Here is a 19,178-nt window from a genome sequence, read left to right as displayed (position 1 = left end):
GTCACTCTGGAGGTCGGGGCTACACACTACCTCTACCAGGGAGGGGAGTGGGTTGTGTGTCAGTCCTGAATATCATCCCAGGGTGTCCCAGTGTTTGCGACCATTTCCTGCAACTTCGATCCATCGCAATTTATGAGCATATATCATTAAAATATATGATTATAGGTAACACCAAAATGCACAATATAAAAACAATATTCAAAGAGAAAAAAGTTGTACCTCCCTTCAGTTTATATAGGTTATTCATATAATATACCACACCTAATCTTGCAGTATTATAAAATATACTTCTCTACAAATATTTCTCTCTGCGTCCTTTGAAGGAAATTTTGAAGGACGTCCCGATTGATTTATACACGTATGATAATCCCGCTAACAGCTACCAAGTATCAGTAAATATTGGCGCTTTCTAAGGAGAATGCTGAGAGAAATATACGTACCAGACGTATACTTTATACCGCTGCCAGATTGTGTGGTCCCCAACGATATTCTATGTAAAACCTATATAAACTGAAGGGAGGTATACACTTAACTTGGATTACGGTGTACAGAAATTGATGAATCCCACTGTTGTAACTTTGAAGCATCTAGACATCCTCCAACTATAGGATTGGCTTATTCCTTCATTAATCCTAGGACAACAGGAGGTGTTAACAGAACCCCAGGGATAAATCGAATCAATACAATGTACATATAACTATACATGAACCACAATTCTATTTTAAATTCAACAATACTGTTTTTTAACTTGTGAGTTTGTCCGGAAGAAAGTGGTGTCAACCAATCTCATCCCACCGAAAACGCTGCATCAACAACTTTTTTCTCTTTGAATATTGTTTTTATATTGTGAATTTGGTGTTATCTATAATCATATATTTTAATGATATATGCTCATAAATTGCGATGGAGCAACAGTAATGACTTGGTACATAAAGAAATATATTGTATTTGGTGTCATACAAGTTAAGCCATATCTATGTGAATGAGACCGTGATATAAAAGTTTGCTTCTTCCACTTATGGAATTGCATGTGTTTTTAATGACATTGAAATTGCTTTTCTGAACTTTTTATGGTGTATAAAACGAAAAAAGTGTTTTTTTTTCGTTTTTTTTAAATAAAGGAGATATTTTTGTACTGTCAACAAGGCATTTAGTCTGTATGTGGGGCAAGTATGAGTGGATGTGTATGTAAGAGGACAGCTTGATTTGATAGAATACCACCGGGACATCTTTTTGTTACTTGTCTCAACCCCTTTTCTTTTGTGTGCAAAGGGTCTCTCTCTTGTTTTTTGGAATCTTGGCATTAAAGACATTGCCTGCTTTTGATCCACTCAGGGGCTGGGATTCTAAGACACCAGGATCTTCCCTCTTAGCTGCCATTCTAGAAGAGGCCACCCCCTGGTTCACAGTCTTATGGTGGTTTGCATAGATTGCCATGTAGTTGTGGGTCTTTTGATATGAGTGCTGCTCTATTTGTCGCTCTGCTTCATTTGCGTGCTGGAACGGATTTACTGTCACTCTAGTAGGTGAGGGTAGCTTAAGAGAGATTGGCTGCTGCTGGACTTTTACTGTCCCTCTAGTAGGAGAGGACAGTTTGATGGAGCCTGGCTCCTGTTGGACTTTGCATGGAGTCGAGGGAAAGGGTTTTTCAGATGCCCTAAACATATGCTGTTTCCTCCATTTAGTAGTGGAGGTAGCACTGGCCCCCTGCGTTGTTCCTTTGTTTCACTCATTTGCTATGTCTGCTTTATGTTTTTTTCTAGTTGCCAGAGCAGTGTCGCTTGATGCACATCCAGCCCCCAAAGAAAAAGAGTAAACACAAGCACAAGCAGAGCCGAACGCAGGACCCTGTGCCACCAGGTAATATGAGGAGCAGACCCTATGGATCTTTATTGATTTCCGCCTTCTCTGTTCATGATTACCTCGGGAGAAGGCGGATAAAGCACCAGCGCACAGAGATGGACACATGTTTGCCTGTTAAACACTGGCCCTTCATCCTGATCGCCATGGAGGACCAGTCATTCAAAGGTGTTCCATTTCTAAGGGCCTTGTAATGTGAATGAAGGTTGAGCAGCGTGTGTGATGCAATGGATGAGCGACGGTCCAGCCAGGGCTGGAGACTCCTCAGTGAGCTGGATTAAGTCTTAATTTGCTCAGTGTGCTGGTAAATGGAGTCCAGTCTGAGAGTGAAGGTGATGGACGGGTGGCCACGGGGCTCAGCTTTCAGTCGGCTCTCCTCTGCGCTTTCATATTTGAGTTGGGTAATGCTGGTCTCTGAATGAAGCAGAAATGAGAGAGGGTTGAACACCCCAGAGAAGAGGAAGAATTGAGCAATGTAATGAGGGTGGAAAGTGGTCTGAGAAGCAGCGGCCTGGACACAACGCAGCGCAGAGCTGTTAACTTATGCAGATCACCTCTAGGATATTGCAGTATGGATTAGAAAATGTTGTGGCATTTTTGCAGTACTTTATCTAGGTATTTTCATGTATATTTAACATTTTTAAAAAAATGCCATTTGGGCCCACCACTGCCCCATGGGCAGAAAGCCCTAAACATAAAAAAAGCACTCTGTGCCCGCCACATGCCCAAAACTCAATATATCTTCTACCTCAACGGACTCATCTTAAACCTCATTCTACTATTTCCAATGCACTACCCTATTTTTCACCCTACACCTCTATCAATCTATCCTCTACCTCATCCCAAACCCCACAACACTACTATAATCCTCAAAATAACCCTTTCTAACCCTCCTTGCATCATCTCATACCTCTTTACTATTCAGATCCCCAAAATTAAGCCTTTCTAAACCCTTCCCTCTGACTCTTCCCCCTTCACCTACCTGTTACTCATCTCATGTCTCCTCCTACTACTATGAGCTCCCCAAAGCAAATTCTAAATCCTTCCCTCTTCTATCCTGCCACTGTTCTCTTCAATACAAATACCTGACTAATTTGAGTGGTGTGTATCTTACTTTCATATTTCACTATACTAATTCACCACTAATCCTTAATGGGTTCCGGAGTAATGTGCTATTCACTAAAAAAGCTCTTCAACGCCTCGTCGGAAGTAGTAAGCGCTACATAAATGCAATTACAATACAATAAAAAGTAATGCCCTCCCTGGGCCAGCTACCCACGTGGCAGCTGGGGGACATTAACGTTTATCAAGTTTTGAGCCTGTTGCCCAAACGGCACGTGGTGGGCCCAATGGGCATGCATTCTTTAAAATGATTAGGGCCTGGGTCCAAGTTGTCCTATTGGCAACAGGCCAAAAAGGTGATTAGTTACTGCCTCATGTGCCTTGTGGGCAGCGGGCCCAGGGGAGCATTTATTTCCATCAAGTTTTAGACCCTCCACCCGCAGGGCATGCAGCGGGCCGAGGGGGGCATTTATTAGGTTTCGAAACCTGGCGAGGGGCGAAGCCCCTCCCAGATCGAAATCTTTTGTTTTCAGTAGTGAGGTTAGGACAGCCTCTGTTTCCAATTGGCTAGCTCCATAAATGGAGACTAGCCATTGGGAGACAGAGGCTGTCAATCACGCTTTCTCCAGAAAACGCGATTCGGGGGCGTTTCTGGTGCTTTTTATAAGCCCCGCCCCTTTGTCCCGGGCCGCGCTGCGATTGGCTGCCGGCCCGGGACACCCCCGTGACGTCATTCCCGGGCCGCGCTGTGATTGGCTGCCGGCCCGGGACACCCCCGTGACGTCAGCCAATCACAGCGCGGCCCGGGACCTGACTTTTTTTTTTTTGCTGTTTGTTTTCCTCATTTCATGCCGACCACGGCCGCCGGAAGAAGTCCAGGTGAGTGCGTTCCTTCCCCCCCCCCCCCCCCCCCTCCCGCTGTCCCGTGCCAGGGTGCTTAACTAACTCTGTCTTATACGTTTTATTTTAATGTATGCCATTGCTAATTTTGATTTATAATCCTCTAAAACCCTGAACTGCAAGTACCAGAATGCAGTGTAGCACTGAGGGCTCTGACAGTGAAGCTGCAAGAGCCAAAGCCCCGTGCACGTGCTCCTTGTTTACAGTGTGTGCTCTCCCGAAGCCGGACTCAGTCACCGCTTCCCGTGTGCCGTGGCGTGTGATCTTTGCAAGCGCAGCTGTGTGCTGCCCTCAGACGGCTCTGTAGCCCTCCGAGGAAGGGCTCGTTGTGGTCCCCGAATCCAGTGCCTTGTGCGATGCTTGCTTTTATTTGTAGTTACTGCGACACATGGTTTCAAAGCCTACTGGGTCTCATTGCAGGGTGTAAAGTGTGCACTACGTCATGGGTTGCTTTACGCAGTGTTTGGTTTTGGCACCCCGCCCGTGCATGCGTCGAGTGCCTCCGGGGTGAGCAGCCGGACCCTGCCGTGGGATCTCCGCCTTGGATGAGTTTTGTTTAACTCACTGAGTGTCCCACGTGTAGCTTTAATGACAGTCCGCACCCAGAGAGTGAGCTGTTTACTCCCTCACCTTGCTTTCATTTTACTTTGACAGCCAACCGGTTCTCCCATGGCCGAGGGTGCAGCTTGCGATGCTGGCGTATCACTGGGTCACTGGGGGGAGCTATGACAGTTTTAGGTAACTATGATGACAGGAATTGGGGGGGGGGGTAGTTATCCGTCGTGCAGCAGGTGCAGTGGCACCAAGTCCCGCTGCACCCCATATAGGACTATTTTATTACTCTACTGATCACGGGAGGGGACATTAGCCGTGCTTGCATTAGGGCAGTGGTTCTTGTGATAGTGAAAGGCGAGGGCTGACAGAACGAGAAGGCTGAATAAATGTACCCGGGTGGACCTGCTGTGCCCTATCTCTGCCGCCGGCATGTGCCCTTACCACCCACCCCTTCTGGAATCGAGGTTCATGCCCTTGTGCACCTGCCTGAAGCGCCCTAGGGCTCTCCTTAAACATCCACCCGTGTGCATGTACTCCCTGGCACATCCTCCCTGGCATTGCCCGGGTTCACGTTAAGAGCCTCGTGTGCTCGGACGTACCGCTCGTCACACTTCTCTGTGATCAGGAGGTGTACTAGTTCCTCTTTGCTCAATCTATGTCTGGACTTTTTCCTTTCTTTTACTCTCTCGTTTTGAAACATCCCGCGGTCCAATGCAGTCACCGGCCAAGCGCAGCTTGCAGCTGTCTCTTCCTGCTGCACTGTCTCCCTCTTGGCTGTTCCTTCCCAAAGCCGGCTTGTGTCCCTTGGCAGACACGTGGGGGCGAAGGGCACTTCACCAAATTAACTTTTTTTTCCCCTTGGACTCTTGTCAGGTCTGACACTTGTGTTGTTTGTTTATTTTGGGATGGAGTCTGGTGCACGCGTCGCTGCGAGAAATGAGCGCCAAATCCGCCTCTAGAACAGCTTCATATGCATTACATGTAATGTGTGCAGGAGACGCGCAAAATAACTTCGCTCTGGACTTACTTTTCAGTGCATGCAGTATTCAGCTGGCACAGGCGAGTCGTTTTTGAGACAGCCACACAATAAATTCACTTTAGTAATAAGTTGCTATATTTAAAAACATGTACAGCATTGATTTTTTTTTGTGGCAGTTTCACCCTGTTCCCGGTAATTCCAACCTTTCAGCATGATTAGAGTGTGGGAGAAAGCTTAATTGCGCACTGTGCCTGACACCGAGAATTTTGTTGTAAAATGTGCCATTCAGGGCATGTAATTGTCCACTATCGACCTGTCAGGAGGGGAAATTATCTTGTCAAAGCAGCACATTAAGAACATTCACCCAGAGAATAATACATTAGTGCACGCCAGTGCCCAGGCTGATGGGCTGACAGCGCATCTTCTGTTTCCTCTTCTCCCCCTCACTCTGTCAACTTCATCTGGTGATTTATTTTTATTGAAGTTTGTTCTTGAGTGTCCCATTCAATTACCTCACACTGAGATAATTCCCCTAAAATTGTATGTAGGTCAGGCCTTTTTTATTAGCACTGAAAGGAAGTCAACTCGCAGCAGAAACCGAGATTAAGAAAGGCGTGGCTATGGAATTATAGCAGTTTGGGCATAATCTTTTCAAATCAGCTTGACTTTTAGTGTCAGGCAATGAATGGATTCCTTTGAAGTCATGAAAAGGCAAATCTTAAGAGTTTTGACTAAGGCCTTACAAAGACAATACTGCAGAAATGTGTGATGAGAAGACAAAGGCATTGCAACACTGAAAGAAAAGCACCACCAGTACCACTCTGGGTAGACAAAGAAGGCTAATAAAGGTTTGAACATGAAGAGCCGCAGCCATGTGGGGGTGATCATTTCCAAGATGGCAGCATGGATAAAGAGCGGTAATAAAGAAAGTGTTGCAATGCGGGGATTGAAAAAGCCATGATTGTAGTGTATTTACTCAAAATAGAACCATAATAAGTAGCAGCAGCCTTACATTTTTGTGCATGTTACAGTAAGCACAGTGCTGCCCTGTCAGAAGGCTGCGTAGAGGGTCGTTATTCCCTAGGCACCCTGCTTTCTCATGGTGCGACATTTATTTATACATTTTAAAGCAACGGGGCCCTATTTGTTAAAGATGAAGTAACTAACATGACTAGTACCTCTAGATCACACTGATGATGGATCTGCCTTGGTTCTCTTTCACTGGATATTTCTTTGAACTTTGAAACAGTTCCTCATACTACGAAGGACTCCGCTTCAATTTTTTGACTCTGGACTCCACAAATACATGAGTGATGCAGCCTGAGTTATATTTTGCTGGATTTTCTCCCATGGCTATAACATCTGAGAACACCAGTGCTGTGTTCCAAGCACTCTTTGCTAAATCAAAGTCTCAGAAAGTGTAGACTTGCATCTGCTCTGTGGTCTCTGGACAGTAACGGCACCCAGAATCTTATTTCTTTACAGTGACGGGGTCTCTCTTGAGTAGCAACACCTTTGCCTCAATCTAGTGTTCTAAAGCCCTGCAGGTTCGATATAGTTGAGGCACCTTCCCCAAATACCTGAATTCTGGATTTCAGAGTTGAACCTGGGGGCTGCCAGAAATCAGAAAAGCCAGACTGCTGCTAGAGTAAAGTTGGTTCCGTGAATAGTTTCCTTGAGCACTCGCCTTCTTCCTCTGCCTTTCCTGTAAACTCCTTTTTTCAGCTACCTTACCCTCTTTCTAGAACCCCCCTCTTGCTTTCCTAATTTCGCTCCCATTTTGTGAAATGTCACTCATACATCCTTAAATCCACGCTTTCACTCATCCATCTATCTATTCATTCATCCTTTCACTTATCAATACATCAATGCATCCATAATTTCTCTCATCCATCCACTGACTGATGCATCAGCCTCCCTTTTATTGATCCATCCACCATTTCAATAATACATCCACCTTTTTTTACACATCCATCTACACTTCCACCAATAAAATAATTAATTTACTCTCATCCAACATTCCACTCATGCATCCATCCATCTTTTCTCTCATTATCCATTCACCCTTCACTCATTATCCATCCACCCTTTCACTCATCTATCCATCCTTTCACTCATCCATCCACCCTTACGCATACATCCACCGTTTCACACATACATCTATTTATTTACGCTTTCTCTCATCCATCCTTCCACTCATTCACTCATCTATCCATCCTTTCCCTCATCATTCCATTCACCCCTTCACTCATCCATTCATACTTTCACTAATCCATCCAGCTATGGCTTCCTTGTATAACACATTTTGTCTGCAAAATGTCTGTAATATACATTAAAAAATAGATTAATTTTTAAAGACAATCTTGGAAATAGTTTAAGTGATGAGCGCAAAAATCTGTAGAACAGAGCTGGCTCTTTCACACCACACCTCCCCTTCACTCCCACCCCCTTTGAAAGGCTGGGGCCCTGGGCCAGAGTCTACTTTGCAGATGCCTTAAAAGTTCTCTGAAAAAGTAGAGCTAACTCTCCCAGGAGGGGGTTAATTCACAGCGCTGAAATGCTTCAGCTGCAGTGGGAGGCAAGGGGTCTCCTCTACTAAAACTGAAAGCGTGTCTAACTTTTTGTAAGGCGAAACCGTTGCATTGTAAATGCTTGTTTTTTATAATGTTTATGGTTCATGGGGCACTCAGCAGGCCAGGGGGCATAGTCATCGTGGCCCTAAGGAATGCAGGAAGCCTTCCTTGAATTGGCCCAGTGGCTCCCAATTACCCCTGGTTCTTGCAGCTGGAGAACATGACTTTTGTCAGGATCGCAGAGTCTGCAGTGTTTGAGTCTTCACTCCTTTTCACCTCCCGAGCTTTCTGTTTCATCCGGGATGGTGAACCCTGCAGTGCTGTGGTCTGCACTCCTGTGACTCCCGAGCTTGTATATTTCATCAGGGAGGACCGAGCCTGCACAGCTCTGGTCTGCACTCATGTGACCTCCTGAGCTTGCTTATTTCATCCAGGAGGGTGAACCCTGCAGTGCTGTGGTCTGCACTCCTGTGACCTCCTGAGATTGCTTATTTCATCCGGGATGGTGAACCCCGCAGTGCTGTGGTCTGCACTCCTGTGACCTCCTGAGATTGCTTATTTCATCCAGGATGGTGAACCCCGCAGTGCTGTGGTCTGCACTCCTGTGACCTCCTGAGATTGCTTATTTCATCAGGGATGGTGAACCCTGCAGTGCTTGAGTCTGCACTCCTTTTCACCTCCCGAGCATTCTGTTTCATCAGGGATGGTGAACCCTACAGTGCTGTGGTCTGCACTCCTGTGACCTCCTGAGATTGCTTATTTCATCCGGGATGGTGAACCCCGCAGTGCTGTGGTCTGCACTCCTGTGACCTCCTGAGATTGCTTATTTCATCCAGGATGGTGAACCCCGCAGTGCTGTGGTCTGCACTCCTGTGACCTCCTGAGATTGCTTATTTCATCAGGGATGGTGAACTCTGCAGTGCTGTGGTCTGCACTCCTGTGACCTCCTGAGATAGCTTATTTCATCCGGGATGGTGAACCCTGCAGTGCTTGAGTCTGCACTCCTTTTCACCTCCCGAGCATTCTGTTTCATCAGGGATGGTGAACCCTGCAGTGCTGTGGTCTGCACTCCTGTGACCTGGGCTTGCTTATTTCATCAGGTATGGTGAGCCCTGCCGTGCTGTGGTCTGCACTCCTGTGACCTGGGCTTGCTTATTTCATCAGGGATGGTGAACCCTGCCGTGCTGTGGTCTGCACTCCTGTGACCTGGGCTTGCTTATTTCATCAGGGATGGTGAACCCTGCCGTGCTGTGGTCTGCACTCCTGTGACCTGGGCTTGCTTATTTCATCAGGGATGGTGAACCCTGCCGTGCTGTGGTCTGCACTCCTGTGACCTGGGCTTGCTTATTTCATCAGGGATGGTGAACCCTGCTGTGGTCTGCACTCCTGTGACCTCCTGAGATTGCTTATTTCATCCGGGATGGTGAACCCTGCCGTGCTGTGGTCTGCACTCCTGTGACCTCCTGAGATTGCTTATTTCATCCGGGATGGTGAACCCTGCAGTGCTTGAGTCTGCACTCCTTTTCACCTCCCGAGCATTCTGTTTCATCAGGGATGGTGAACCCTGCAGTGCTGTGGTCTGCACTCCTGTGACCTGGGCTTGCTTATTTCATCAGGGATGGTGAACCCTGCCGTGCTGTGGTCTGCACTCCTGTGACCTGGGCTTGCTTATTTCATCAGGGATGGTGAACCCTGCCGTGCTGTGGTCTGCACTCCTGTGACCTGGGCTTGCTTATTTCATCAGGGATGGTGAACCCTGCCGTGCTGTGGTCTGCACTCCTGTGACCTGGGCTTGCTTATTTCATCAGGGATGGTGAACCCTGCTGTGCTGTGGTCTGCACTCCTGTGACCTCCTGAGATTGCTTATTTCATCCGGGATGGTGAACCCTGCCGTGCTGTGGTCTGCAATCCTGTGACCTCCTGAGATTGCTTATTTCATCCGGGATGGTGAACCCTGCCGTGCTGTGGTCTGCACTCCTTTTCACCTCCTGAGCATTCTGTTTCATCAGGGATGGTGAACCCTGCAGTGCTGTGGTCTGCACTCCTGTGACCTCCTGAGATTGCTTATTTCATCCGGGATGGTGAGCCCTGCCGTGCTGTGGTCTGCACTCCTTTTCACCTCCTGAGCATTCTGTTTCATCAGGGATGGTGAACCCTGCAGTGCTGTGGTCTGCAATCCTGTGACCTGGGCTTGCTTATTTCAGCAGGGATGGCAGAGCCTGCACAGCTCTGCACTCATGTGACCTCCCGAGCTTGTATATTTCATCAGGGATGACCGAGCCTGCACAGCTCTGGTCTGCACTCATGTGACCTCCTGAGCTTGCTTATTTCAGCAGGGATGGCAGAACCTGCACAGCTCTGGTCTGCACTCATGTGACCTCCTGAGCTTGCTTATTTCATCAGGGATGATAGAACCTGCACAGCTGTTGTCTGCACTCCCTGGGAGCACCTGAACTTGCTTGTACAGCTAGAGATATACTGCTCGCGTCCACTAGGACCGACAACTGCAGTTTGTTGAAGAAATGTGAGATGGAATACACATTTGTTAATGACTCGAAGAAGAAAATAAACAGCAGTTCATGGCTGCTGCAACAGGAGGAACAAGTGAAATATCTGAATCTAATAGAGGCCCGAGGTCTGAACCTTCAATACTGTGGTTAGGCTGGTTCCCTGGGAGTCCCAAAAGATTTTGGCATTCAGTGAGAAATACCGTTCTCACTCGCACTGACTTAAACCAGTTCAACTTCAACATGTTTTTAGTTCATCCAGGCTCGAATCTAGTTCAAGTTCAAAATTGTATAGCGCACTACTCACCCAGAGGGTCTCAAGGCGCGTGGGGGAGGGGGGTACTTTACTTATCGATTTATCCAAGTTTTTAGTTGCTTTCTGAAGGAGAGGTGGTTCTGTGTAAGGCGGAGGTGGGTGGGGAGAGAATTCCAACTTTTGGCCGCTAAGGAGAAGGATCTACCCCCCATGGTTGATCTATGGATGCGCGGAATTGCGGCGAGGGCTTGATTGGACGATCGTAGTTGTCTGGTGGGGGTGTAAAAGGACAGGCGCGTGTTGAGGCATTCGGGTCCTAGGTCGTAGAGGGCTTTGTGTGCGTGGGTGAGGAGACGGAACGTTATTCTCTTGTTGACGGGGAGCCAGTGGAGGTCTTTCAGGTGACCGGAAATGTGATCTTGGCTGGGGATGTCTAGTATGAGTCTGGCTGAGGCGTTTTGGATGCGTTGGAGTTTTTTCTGTAGCTTAGCTGTGGTTCCGGCGTAAAGGGTGTTTCCGTAATCCAGTCGGCTTGTGACCAGTGCGTGGGTGACCGTTTTTCTTGTTTCGGTGGGGGATCCAACGGAAGATTTTTTTTGAGCATGCGTAGGATGTTGAAGCATGATAATGAGACGGTGTTGACTTGGCTGGTCATCGAGAGGGAGGAGTCCAAGATGAAGCCCAGGTTACGTGCGTGGTCCGTTGGTATGGGTGCGGTTCCCAGGGCCGATGGCCACCATGAGTCGTCCCAAGCAGAGGGGGATGAGCCTAAGATGAGGACTTCCGTTTTGTCCGAGTTCAGTTTTAAACGGCTGTTTTTCATCCACTCGGCTACATCTTTCATTCCTTCGTGTAAGTTGGTTTTGGCGGTGTTTGGGTCTTTGGTGAGGGAGAGGATCAGCTTGGTGTCGTCTGCGTAGGAGATGATGTTGATGTTGATGTTGTGTTGGCGCGCGATGGATGAGAGGGGACGCATGTATACGTTGAAGAGGGTGGGACTGAGTGATGATCCTTGTGGTATGCCGCAGATGACTTTGGTGGCCTCTGATCTAAAAGTGGGGAGGCGGACTCTCTGGGTTCTTCCGGCGAGGACCGAGATGATCCAGTCCAATGCTTTTCCTTGTATTCCGACGTTGCTGAGGCGTTGTATGAGGGTGCTATGACAGACTGTGTCGAAGGCTGCGGATAGGTCAAGTAGGATGAGGGCAACTGTATCTCCGTTGTCCAGTAGTTTTCGAATGTCGTCTGTTGCTGCGATTAGGGCGTTTTCGGTGCTGTTTGGCTCGGAAGCCGGACTGTGAGGGGTTGAGGGATTTGTTGGATTCGTGGAAGGCGGCGAGCGGACTGTTGACGGCTTTCTCAATGACTTTGGCAGGGAATGGGAGGAGCAAGATGGGGCGGTAGTTCTTAAGTTCAGTGGGGTCTGCTGTGGGTTTCTTCAGAAGGGCGCTGAGTTCGGCATGTTTCCAGCTTTCCGGGAAGGTAGCGGAGTTGAGGGAGCAGTTGATGACGTCTCGGAGATGGGGTGCGATGATGGAGTCTGCTTTGTTGAAGATGTGGTGGGGACATGGGTCGGTTGGCGATCCTGAGTGGATGGAGTTCATCAGGCGGATGGTGTCTTCAGTGGTGATTGGGTTCCAGGTGCAAAGGTTGTTAGAGGGGGGTTTTGGTTTGGAGGTGGGTGGAGCGGACTGGTCTCCGGACTGGTTTTCCAAGATGTATGTCGGCGATTTTGTTGTGGAAGAATGAGGCTAGGGAGTCGCAGAGGTCTTGGGAGGGAGTGATGTCGTTGGTGCCGGCGCTGGGGTTGGTAAATTCTTTGACGATGTTGAATAGTTCCTTGCTGTTGTGGGCGTTGTTGTCAAGTCGATCCTTGAATGCTGATTTCTTGGTGGATCGGATAAGTTGGTGGTATTTGCGGGTGGCGTTCTTGAAGGTGGTCAGGTTGTCAGTGGTTGGGTTTTTTCTCCAGGCTTTCTCGAGGGTGCGACAGAACTTCTTGGATTTCTTAAGGTCATCGTTGAACCAGGGGGCTTTTTTGCTACCTTGCTTGATTTGATGGTTTTTCAAGGGTGCTAGTTCGTCGGCGCTGTGGGTGATCCATTGTGTGAGGTTGGTGGCTGCTTGGTTTGGGTCCAATGATTTGGTAGGAGGGTTTTGGTGGAGCGATGTGAAGAGCTGGTCGGTGGTAATTTTGTTCCAGTTTCTTCAGGGAACTGGTTGTGGGAGGCTGTGGGTTGTGGTCTTTTTGTAGTTTAAGTGAACGCAGCTGTGGTCCGTCCAATGGAGAGCTGTGGTGTGGTTGAAGGAGATGTGCTTGCTGTATGTATGTATATATAGGCATTTATATAGCGCACTACTTACCCGGAGGGTCCCAAGGCGCTTCGACCGCTGCGAAACCCTTCCTGGCTTCCCTGAGAGATGGTCCCTTAATGGGTATCTCCAGGGTGAGACCAGGCATCCCCGGCGGTCTGGTGGGGCCGTTAGTGAAGATGAGGCAAGCTAATGCCCAGAGTTGCCGAGTGTGAACGCTGATCAGAGTGGGCACCGAGGCGAGAGAATTATCGAGTCCGCTGACCCTGGTCCAGAAACCTGCCGCGCCGGGAATCGAACCCTGGTCCCGGGCCGTCCTCTGCTCTCGGGTCTGCCGCCTCTAACCAGTGAGCCACACTACTTCACTGCTGGAGGTGAAGATTGGTTCGTGTGTGTGTCCGGCATAGTGGGTGGGGGTATCAACAAGTTGTTCGAGTCCGAGGTTGGCCAGGTTGTCCAGAAGGGTGGTGGTGTTGCTGTCGTTTTTCTTTTCCAGGTGGAAGTTGAGGTCTCCCAGTAGAATGTAGTCCTCGGAGGGGAGGGCGTGTGGGCTGATGAAGTCAGTGATGTCTTCGCTGAATTGTGTGCGGGGTCCTGGTGGCCTGTAGATGAGGGTGCCTCTGAGTGTGTTCTTGGGGTCGGTGTGGATCTGGAAGTGAAGGTGTTCGGCGGTAGCGAGGTTGTCGTCGGAACTGGTCGTGATGCGGATGGTGTTCTTATGGACGATGGCGATGCTTCCTCCTGTTTGGTTGGTGCGGTCCTTTCGGGTGATCTTGTAGCCGTCCGGGATGGCTTTGGCGATGTCGGGAGCTGATGAGGCATTCATCCAGGTTTCTGTAAGGAAGGCGACGTCCGGCGATGTAGTGTCGAGTAGGTTCTAAAGGTCAATGGCGTGTCTGTGGACCGAACGGGTGTTGTGTAGTATGCATTTCAGGTGGTTAGTGTTGGAGCTCTGTTTGGAGTTAGTGGATTTGGTGTGGGTCCTGATGCTGTCGAACTTGCAGGAGCGGCAGGTGAAGGGTCCATGGATGTGTCCTGGGGCGGCTTGGTAGCAGTTTGGGATTCGGCCGGGGTTAAGTGCTGAGAGGGTAGCGGCGTCGTACGTTATGCGGGTGGAGTGGATTTTGCGGGGAACAGGGGTCTGGCGCGGACGGGCTTACCTTTGGCGCACCTTCAGCGCGTCCGCTGCGCGCAAAAGCATCTGTCATAAGTGGATAGTGGAGGGGGGTGGGGCGAGGGAGGAGCAGCTGGGAGGCGGGAGCGGGGTGGAGGGACGGGCTGGGAGTCAAGCAAACAACAAAATGGCAGCAGAAACAATATAGCGCTACGATGTGGCACAATTTAAATGCAGGCAACGTTACAGTCCAGCGCAGCACTACGATACCAATCTGGCACGATATGAAATCAGGCAATGTAGCAGTCCAGCGCTACGAGATCAGGGAGCGTGGGGAGCGACCACCTCTGCAGGAGTCAGGATGGTCACAGTGCTAGGGAAGGCAGGACGATTCCTATGCTATCTGTGGGAGGGAGGAGCAGCTGGGAGGCGGGAGCGGGGTGGAGGGGCGGGCTGGGAGTCAAACAAACAACAAAATGGCAGCAGAAACAAAAGCGAAACCAGGCTAATCAAACACTAAGGCAATGCGATATAGCGCTACGATATAGCGCTACGATGTGGCACAATTTAAATGCAGGCAATGTTACAGTCCAGCGCAGCACTACGATACCAATCTGGCACAATATGAAATCAGGCAATGTAGCAGTCCAGCGCTACGAGATCAGGGAGCGTGGGGAGCGACCACCTCTGCAGGAGTCAGGATGGTCAGTGAGAGGATTGTAAGTGACAGGCGATGATGTTGGGTCTCCATGAAGTGAATACCTGTAGAACTCAACACTGCCTAGTCGAAGAGGGGAGAACTGTCATACGTTACACACCAGGTTGCAGGTACATGTCCTCTGTCGTCCTACCAAGTAAAGGCTTCTAAAGCCCTTTTGAGAATGGACATGTGACTCATTAAAACTTTTTATGATGGGGAACGGGAAATCATGTACAAGATCTGCCATCACTATGAATGTCTCTAGCAGGGGCTTTATCTGGAGTATTGTTTCCTGGTCTGAGAGCTCCCATCTCTATAAAATGAAGTGACAGTCCCTGCTTAGCTTCACTCCTTTAATAGCGAGCACTAAAAGTGGGGCCCAAAAAACTGCAAAAGCAGAGGAATAATGGCGGTATGTTAAGGACTGTCAAACGTGATTATCTTAATATGTCTTTCCTATGAACCTTTTCCCCAGAGACACCCTCAGACTCTGATCACAAGAAGAAAAAAAAGAAGAAAGAGGAAGATCCAGAGCGGAAGAAGAAGAAAAAGGAAAAAAAGAAAAAAAAGGTGAGAGGAGAAAATGTTGACACCTCAAGACTACCTTAAAATAAAATACAGCATTGGTTACTTTCTAGTCCATGACGTGGGGTAGGACACGTCATCTGGGGCAGGGGCGAGGACACATTTTTGATCTTATGCCCTGCAGACGTCCACTGGGAGCATTGTTGCCTCAAATCTGGCTTATCTCCCTGTGGAATATTGTGTTTTGATTTCACTTGCTTCTACGTGATGAACGTGTTGGTTCTTCTCAGTATTTGCCCAATGAGTCTTCTTGTGTGACAAGTGTCTTCAGACATGGTTGTTGGCTGTCTGAGAATGGTCCTCAGTCTGTCTACATGCGCTCCTGGTAATGATGGCTGTCGAATCACACATTCGGCTTCCAGCACACTCTCCTATTGTAGCTCGCATTGTCTTTCGCGTGTATTGGGTGGAATTCTCACTTCCGGTATCAGTTGCTTCTCCTTTTGTCTACCACAATATCTTGGGGGACAGATCCTTCCTGTCACTTAAATCGTCCCTGTCTCCGTGACAGTTGTGCTCTATTGGTGAGCTCTTATTTCCACCCTGGATCGCCGACCAAGATCCTCTTGTGGTCATTATTTCCACCCTGGATCACCGACCAAGAACCTCTTGTGGTCATTATTTCCACCCTGGATCACCGACCAAGATCCTCTCTAGGTCATTTGTTATTTCCACCCTGGATCACCGACCAAGATCCTCTCTAGGTCATTTGTTATTTCCACCCTGGATCACCGACCAAGATCCTCTCTAGGTCATTTGTTATTTCCACCCTGGATCACCGACCAAGATCCTCTCAAGGTCATTTGTTATTTCCACCCTGGATCACCGACCAAGATCCTCTCGAGGTCATTTGTTATTTCCACCCTGGATCACCGACCAAGATCCTCTCGAGGTCATTTGTTATTTCCACCCTGGATCACCGACCAAGATCCTCTCTAGGTCATTTGTTATTTCCACCCTGGATCACCGACCAAGATCCTCTCTAGGTCATTTGTTATTTCCACCCTGGATCACCGACACAGATCCTCTTGTGGTCATTATTTCCACCCTGGATCACCGACCAAGATCCTCTCGTGGTCATTTGTTATTTCCACCCTGGATCACAGACCAGGGTCCTATAGTGATGACTGCGCACCAGGTCCCCATTTCCACGTGCCTTCCTAAAGGGGTTCTGCATGATCACACTCCCAGCCCCATATCTGCACTTGTCCTGTTAATGAGAGCCCTCTAGCGTTGATCATACTCCCACCTGAATGTTTCATGAGGGTCTTTCGGAGAGTTACACTCCCACGTTTCAACTTGTTTTCCTGATGCGGATTCTGCTGTAAGATAGCTCTGGTAGTCCCATATTTCCTCTTATGTTTTCCTGATGTGGGTAGTCTGGGTTAATCACTTTCGTAGTTATCGTCTCCCTGTGCTACCCATGTGCTGAGAAGACCCTGTTCAGTCTTGTTATCCTGTGTATAACCCTATTGAGCGCATGTTTATGGCAATGTCTCTGTTTTCACTGAACGAAGCTCAGTATTTAACAAGTACCCAGATTCCCTCTTCAGCTGCCTCTTACTAATGTGTGTTCTGTGGGTCACCTAATAACTACCTCCACTTGCCACATTGATCCTAAGTTGACTCCTCCAGGCTCCAGATGGCTTTTTCCTCCAGCTTGTGTTTCATCAAAGACAAAGGCCTGCCGTGTGCTCTTGGTCAGACACAATAGCAACACTAAACTTAATTACATATCTTTTTATTTCCTGCAGAACCGTCACAGCCCGGATCACCCTGGTGTTGGAAGCTCTCAGGCCAGCAGCAACAGCAGCCTTCGATAGAAGTCCTGTGAAAGGGCGCATTCTGGCAAAAAGATGGTTGAAACGGGCACCATTCTATCATTCTTAGCTTGTGCCCTACCTGGAGGGAGCGTGTAAAGTGGAGACTCCCATTGGCCAACCTTGGTGCTATTGAAGACTTGAGCCTTGTTCAGGAACTGTGAGTTTCAGACCTGTAGTTGGACAACCTGTGTATGCAGAACGAGTTTTGCTTTAACCTGCCAAGATTATCTACGTTCTTCCTCATGAGTTGGTGAATTCTAGGTGGCTTTGGACTTGTGTACAGAGTGTGAACGAAGTTTACAAACTCTGACTGTCTGGAAGCTAGCCATCCATCCTGGAGTATTTTAGGCTATCCTAAATTTAGCACAATATATTGAAATGACAAAAGCAACATTCTAGCCACTTGACTAGGAATTTCCAGGGGCTCCTAATCCACAGCATGGAGCTAGGGCTTGAAAGTACAAACCTCTAAACTGTCTGTAGCCAAATCACCTAAATTCCAGGGTGTTTAGAACTAGTCCTGTGCATATAGCGTATGAACCAGGCTTACAAACATTGTCACATTCTACAACTAGTCGTTTTCATTAGAGAAATCTAGACCAATCACTGGTTGACCGGCCTCGGCAGAGAGTTCAAACCATGGATGCAAAGGTATAGACCGACCTAGTAACCCCACTGTTCAAAGAATTCCATGGGTTGTTGGAACTGTACGTAAATGTGTGCGTCGAGACTATAAATGGCAAGGCTGTGTACATACCCATCCTGTTTGTGAGTCCTAGGGGATCATAGACATCTGCATGGTTGTGTAAGGAGCGCTCCATCGCAAGTATCCAGCTTGTCTGCAGACTAGATTGGTAACCGCAGGGGGTATTTCAAGGCCAGACCCACCGATAACCTCCACAAAGGCGCAAACTTGTTTTTACAGACAGAAAGACTGCCTGCATGTATGGATGTGGAACTCCCATGGATTCAGACATGTACATTGGCCTGTGCACAAAGAAAAAGTGCAAGCCTTTCTTGCGAACATTGAGGCTGACTGGATTTGGCATTGGAGATTTCAGGGGTCTCGGAAATGACTGGAATTCCATTCTAAAAATCTGAGCCAATAGCTCTGCCTCTGTTTCTTTTGAAATGTATAATTTGTTTGTAATGGAACAAAGGTTTGATTATCACATCAGCCTTATGTTTTGGTTATTTATGTTTATAAAACATTATCCTATTTTTATTTTTGTGTATTTTAAATAAATACAATGGAAAGCCTATACTGTTTACCTCATATATATATTTTTTTTTTTAATATAAAAAAAAATTATCCTCATATTGCGAAAATTCTATGTGTATGGAATTTCAGGTCTCTACCTCTGTACTTTTGTGTCAGATTCATGTTGGAGTGCTTTGCTGGGCAAGATTTTGCAAAGGATACAGAAAAAAACAGATACATGGGGCAGTGATCTATTACTATTGGGCATATGGTTTGTTTTCTAGGGATCAGTGAAACAACCAGTGGGTGAATTTATTACGAAGTTCAGGTAAGTGCAGGTGTTTGATTAATAACCAATTTCTGTTGCAAGCCATGTGCTAAAAGGTTTTCCTTGATTCTTGCTAAAAGTCAGTTTATCTGCGACACGAGTAGCTCTTCACCAGAGACAAATCTTTATTTGCTTCAAAGCTTTCCGCTGCTTCCTTTCCCATGTCTGTACAAAGACTGAAGCCAGAGGTTCAGTAATGTTCGCCTGTCGATGGATTGTATTCTTTGAATCAGTGGATCTAGAACACAGACGTCACTCTGGTCTTGCAATGGGTGCGTTCACCTCCCTTCATGGCAAAGTGGTGAACTCCAGTATAGGAAACCTGGAGCTCATTGTATCAGTACTAGAAAGACTCGAAGATAATCTGATTTTACAATCAGAGACTGTCTGCTTTTGTTCACGCAAGAGAGCAAACTGAGTAA

General features: G+C 47.8%; 1 protein-coding gene across 1 annotated transcript in view; it reads left to right on the top strand.

Annotated features, from left to right (window-relative positions):
• LOC147667593 (mediator of RNA polymerase II transcription subunit 19-like) overlaps positions 1–18,489 on the top strand; it is a 31,754-nt gene extending 13,265 nt beyond the window's left edge. Inside the window, exons 4-6 of the mRNA XM_086948796.1 lie at positions 1,764–1,860; positions 15,295–15,389; positions 17,159–18,489. Of these exons, the coding sequence (XP_086804922.1) occupies positions 1,764–1,860; positions 15,295–15,389; positions 17,159–17,227 (261 nt within the window). The 3' untranslated portion in view covers positions 17,228–18,489. The remainder of the gene's footprint in view (positions 1–1,763; positions 1,861–15,294; positions 15,390–17,158) is intronic.
• Positions 18,490–19,178: the final 689 nt, after the last annotated feature.

This window comes from Lissotriton vulgaris, unplaced genomic scaffold (assembly GCF_964263255.1).
Source record: "Lissotriton vulgaris unplaced genomic scaffold, aLisVul1.2 SCAFFOLD_409, whole genome shotgun sequence".
Classification (NCBI taxonomy): Eukaryota; Metazoa; Chordata; class Amphibia; order Caudata; family Salamandridae; genus Lissotriton; species Lissotriton vulgaris.
Note: the sequence above shows the minus strand (reverse complement) of the source record. Positions and strands in the feature narration are given on the sequence as shown.